Raw genomic sequence first — 5,214 nt, 5'->3', positions numbered from 1 at the left:
TAATATAATCCTGGTATAAATAGAAGTAACTTGCGGTGGTTATTTCTGTGAAAGTACGCAAAGAGCATTTTTCACAGAATCTCACAGAATGGTTTGGGTTGAAAGGAACCTTTAGAGGTCATTTAGATAAGCCCCCGTGCAGTGAAGAAGAACAAATTGCAGGGATTTCGGTCCATGTATATAAATTAGTTAAAGACCCTAATCTGGGAAGTATTTTAGAGAGTTGGGTAATTCTGTTATATACAAAGGGTATATGGAAATTATGCCTCTTTCATTTAGCACTCAACCAGAGAAGCCTTCAATAAGTGCCTTGCAGCTTGCTTAAAAGAAAAGCAAAAAGTAACATGTTGATGTCTGAGATCTGATCACATGCTTGTCTGTAGGAAAAGCTCAGTTGTGCTCTGACACTGCAGCACAGGTCCTTTTGCAGTGAAGGAGGGATGTCTTTTGTGTATAAGCGTTGCATATGGCTTTCTTGTTACATACGTGCTTTGTATGAGTGAAAAGCTTTATGTAGGAACATGCTGAAGCAGCATGATTGACAGTTCTTCATATAAAAAAGTATGCCCTTGTGTTCTGTAGGAAATAGCACTTTAACTGAGCAAGTGATTCTGTGTGGATGGGCAGGTAATGCTAATAACAACTATGTTTTTCTGTAATTACAGTTCAAATGTTTATTGTTGCTGTGTTGTAGTAGTTTTAAGGCTAGAAAATTCCTGCTTAATTTTTGTGTCTTTTTCCAAGGGTAAATGGAAAAACAAGGAGCGAGTGCTTATCTTCTCTTCCCGTGGAATTAATTTCAGAACAAGACACCTAATGCAAGACTTAAGGACATTGATGCCTCACTCTAAAGCAGGTGGGGTTAAGCATCATCCCTAACTTACGTTTTCAGAATAGTTTTAAACCAAGAAGTTCTAACAACCTGTTCTTTTGTAAAAATGTGGTACGTAACTGTTTTGATGAAACTTCTATCTTAAACAAATACCGAACCCCTTTTGAGCCAAAGCATGCAGCAGCTGTCATTGTATCTTGATATTTTCTGGGAAGTTACTCCTATAGCATCAGTCCTGTAAGTGCCCAGATACTTTTGTTGCTTTGTTTATTGCATGACACGGCTGGAATAACTTGATGTTCTTAATCTTTCATTTATAACCAGTAAAATTTTTGCAAAAGGACTAACTGTTAAAAGAACTTCCTGTGTTAAATTGGTTTTCCAGCCTTCTAAATGTTGTTCCTGCCTTCCAGATACGAAAATGGACCGTAAAGACCAACTGTTTGTAATTAATGAGGTAATTCAGGACTTAACTAGTGTTTCTTTTTTGTTTTCCTTGGAAATTCAATGTACAAGAGAAAAGGGCAACCCAATTCAAAGGATCTTGGGCTAGTTATAGGAGTTGTATAACTTTTTAGGTAAAAATTACTGATATTCAAGAAGTGCTCATGTTAAAACAGGAAGTTGTCTTTTGATTAATAACGCCAAAATGAAACCATTAGTTAAACATACACTTTTGTCATGAAGAAGTAAAACAAAATGTGCTTTTCTGTTTAAGTAAAAGGTGTATTACAGTTTATCCTTGAAGCAAGCAGGGAACAGATATGCAGCCAGACCAAACAATGTAGTAGAACCTTAGTAGTTCTGAAATTAGAACCTAATGTCACAGCTTGTGCTCTCATGTTTATATCCTGGAGAGCTTACCAGATTGGTTGTAGCTTTAGTGATATTACTATTCCTGGTAATAAATGTGATATTTTTCACTAGAGCAAGTGCTTTGACTTTGGTGGTCAGTAGGTGTAATTTATTAAGATGAGAGTTTTGCTTTTGAATTTACATTTGAGGCAGGGGAGATTACTAGAGATTAATGTGAAAAGTTTTTGAAAATGTCTTTAGAATTTTGTAAGCAGCTAATTTGGCTTGTCTTGCATAGGTGTGTGAAATGAAAAACTGCAATAAATGCATCTTCTTTGAAGCAAAAAAGAAACAGGATCTCTATATGTGGTAAGGAAATGTTACATTTTCATATATTTTCATATATAGCTGGGGATGCTTCCATTGAATATAAAGTTTATTACAGTAATAGTGAAGATGCATTAAATTAGTTAAATCTGTATTAATCCTGCACTTCTGTGGGCAGTACAAGCTTACAATGCATGACCAGCTTTTGTAGACTGTTTGCAGAAGCATTTTACAAAATTGTTTAGAAATCAAGTATTTATAAGCTTGTTAAAGGAACTCAATACTTCTATAAAAGCAACTGAACTAACTTCAATATAGAAATAACTGGAGGAGGGTCCTATAGAAACCCAGCATACCTTCTGGCTGCTGTTAACATTTTTCTTTTCTCACTTCCCCACGACCTCTCCTCTGCAGGATTTCAAATACACCACAGGGACCATCAGCTAAATTCTTAGTGCAGAACGGTAAGTTGGTTGTGTTTACTGTTTTTAGACTCATGCTTTCTTGTCTGTACAGTCTTCTGTAAGTACTAAAATGATACTTTTTAAAAAAATCACTGTAGTTCACACACTGGCTGAATTGAAGATGACAGGAAACTGCCTAAGGGGCTCACGGCCACTTTTGTCTTTTGATCCAGTAAGTATAGTTTTTATTTCATTGAGTATGCTTTTGTTTTCTTTGCATGACTATTGCATTTAGCTTTGTATGTAAAATTATTTTTTTTTCTTTGTAGGTATTTGACAAGGAGCCACACTATGCCCTGCTAAAGGAGTTGTTTATTCAGGTCAGTCTGTAGTTCTGCTGTCTAGTCTTCCTCACTGGAATTGGTTTTTGACAACATATTTAAAAAGGCTTTAAATGTTAAAAGGTTTTTTCAAGTAGTGGTTTTACACTTCTGAACTTGCAAAAAAATTTTCCAAGGGTTAGGGTCATGTGCTTAAAATCACTGGGACACTTGTTCTTGAGTTTCGAATTTTGAAATGTAACCTGAGCTCAAGATCTTAGTAAGTGAAAATGAATTAAAAATGAGTCATTTATGTTTAGCCTCTTCAATTACAGATACTTTTAAGTACTGTCTTTTATTGCAGGTATTTAGTACACCACAGTATCACCCCAAAAGTCAGCCCTTTGTGGATCATGTCTTCACTTTCACCATTGCAGATGACAGGATCTGGTTTCGGAATTACCAGGTTAGTGGTCTCTCTTAACTTTTCAAGTGGTGCTCAGTGGAGTAATTCCTTATCAAATCCATTAATTACAGTAAAATGTGATGAATCATTATTATCTGGGTAGGCCAAGATCTAGTGCTTGCACAAAGTAATTTCAGTGTCCTAAAATGACTTGACTTCTCCTGTGTCTCTGGAGAGACCTGGTTTAAGTTCTGTGTGCTTCAACTTAGTTCTGTTGGTTGCAATTCTGTAATGGTTGTCTTGGTAGCAGGAAGTACTAACCAAAGCCTGAGCCTTGCCTGTCTTCTGACCATACTTGGTGCTTTGGCCCACAGTGTACTTTCTAATGGAGGCATTCACAAAATGACTAGTACTCTCTTAAGTACTTGCTTGAACCTAAAATAAGTGTTTTATATACAGAACTGTGTTCGTACAAGTCCAGCATATCAGCTTCAGTAGCATCGTATCTTGGATTTAAATTCAGTTGTGTACCACTGTATGCAGGGTGCGTACGAGGTCATATACTTTGATTCGATCCATGAGAGAAACTCTTTCTTTCTAATTGTAGATAATAGAAGAAGATGCATCTTTAGTGGAAATTGGGCCTCGTTTTGTCCTGAACCTCATAAAAATCTTCCAAGGTAGCTTTGGAGGACCAACTCTGTATGAAAATCCCCATTACCAGTCCCCAAATATGGTAAGCAGCTCTGTCTTTGTCTTCTCTTTCATTTACCAGCTAATTTGAAAACCAATCTTGCAGTCTGTGCAGGAGAGTCATGCATACCTTTCCCTGGGACCCTTTGTAGAAAACAGTGCCCTAACTGATCACAATTTGAGAACAAAAGTAATTGTGTAAAAATTGAATGAATGCAAAATTCATGTCACTGAGAAGGTAGCATTACACTGAGGATTTTTATAATTAAGCAGAGAAATTACCACCTGTTTCTTTAATACCCAGTATCTTCCTGAAACATGATGTAATTTAAATTCTTATTTTTATAGCATCGACGGCTGGTAAGATTGTCTGTGGCGGCTAAGTTTAGAGAGAAACAGCAAGTGAAGGAAGTACAAAATATTAAGAAAAAAGGGAGTAAGGTGCTTATTGGAGAAGATCCCACTGAAGTGGTCTTTGAAACTCCAGCTGAAGAAAAGCCAGTGGAAATACAGCTTGTGAAACCAGAGTCAAAGCCAATTGTGAAAGATAAAAAGAAGCTACGCAAAATTCAGAGGAAGAAGCAAAAAAAGCTTTTCAGAACTGAAGCATCAGCATGAATGTTACAAGTGATTAAATGAGCTATGTTGACATAATATTGTAAATACTTGTTTTTACAGGTAAAACTGGACTTCAGTTTTAAGTAACCAAAATATAAATTCCTTTATTAGGATTGAGTTTGTGGTCTTTTATCGTCTTCCTCTCTTTGAGAGGATCCTGAGTTTTGGAAAACAACATGGCAACAGGAAACGGGGAATAAAACACTCCAGATAGTTCTGCTTTTGAGAATTGGCCTTTTACACCTGAATACCTCTGTGAGATGCCTCACTGTAACAAATACGAGGAATAAAAATAACTGGGTAGTCACTGGTGCTCATCATGAACTAGAATTCAAAAGTGAGCTTTCCTAGTCTGACAGCAGTAGAAAATCCTTTTAAATGTTTTAACTTTATAGGAATTCTCTCTTGAGGAGACTGGTGTTAATTATTTTCTCCTTGTAATCCTTAGGGAATGCAAAGGGTTATGGCCTCTTGTATTATTATTAATAAAAAAACCCCAAAAAAAACCCAAACAAAAAAAACCTGCTACTTTTGCTAAAATGCTGACCATTCAAGTGTGTGCTGTTCACATACTGTTTTTTCAAAGTAAAGTGAGCCCATATAGATCTTTCCATGTAAAATTGGCAAACGAGCATCCAATATTGCTTAAGTCATTGCAACGAAAAGCTCACAGATAATACCTGTACTTCAAATGCAGCAACTAGTGAGTCTGCCATGTGCAGTTAAATGAGTTACTATGTTCATAAGTTACTAGCTGGGGAAAGGAGTGTGCAACTATTCTCTCACAGAAAGTCTAATGGCATCAGCCTCAATCAGACT

The 5,214-nt window shown here is 36.4% G+C and overlaps 1 protein-coding gene across 1 annotated transcript in view; it reads left to right on the top strand.

The window, feature by feature from the left end:
- BRIX1 (BRX1, biogenesis of ribosomes, homolog (S. cerevisiae)) overlaps nt 1–4,524 on the top strand; it is a 4,900-nt gene extending 376 nt beyond the window's left edge. The window contains exons 2-10 of the mRNA XM_010184194.1: nt 745–856; nt 1,246–1,289; nt 1,926–1,996; nt 2,369–2,418; nt 2,517–2,590; nt 2,688–2,738; nt 3,043–3,144; nt 3,692–3,820; nt 4,126–4,524. Coding sequence (XP_010182496.1) covers nt 745–856; nt 1,246–1,289; nt 1,926–1,996; nt 2,369–2,418; nt 2,517–2,590; nt 2,688–2,738; nt 3,043–3,144; nt 3,692–3,820; nt 4,126–4,395 — 903 coding nt within the window. The 3' untranslated portion in view covers nt 4,396–4,524. The remainder of the gene's footprint in view (nt 1–744; nt 857–1,245; nt 1,290–1,925; nt 1,997–2,368; nt 2,419–2,516; nt 2,591–2,687; nt 2,739–3,042; nt 3,145–3,691; nt 3,821–4,125) is intronic.
- Nucleotides 4,525–5,214: the final 690 nt, after the last annotated feature.

This window comes from Mesitornis unicolor, unplaced genomic scaffold (genome assembly GCF_000695765.1).
Source record: "Mesitornis unicolor isolate BGI_N332 unplaced genomic scaffold, ASM69576v1 scaffold11455, whole genome shotgun sequence".
In the NCBI taxonomy this organism is placed as follows: domain Eukaryota; kingdom Metazoa; phylum Chordata; class Aves; order Mesitornithiformes; family Mesitornithidae; genus Mesitornis; species Mesitornis unicolor.
The sequence above is the reverse complement of the archived record's forward strand: the minus strand, read 5'-3'. Positions and strand labels throughout refer to the sequence as shown.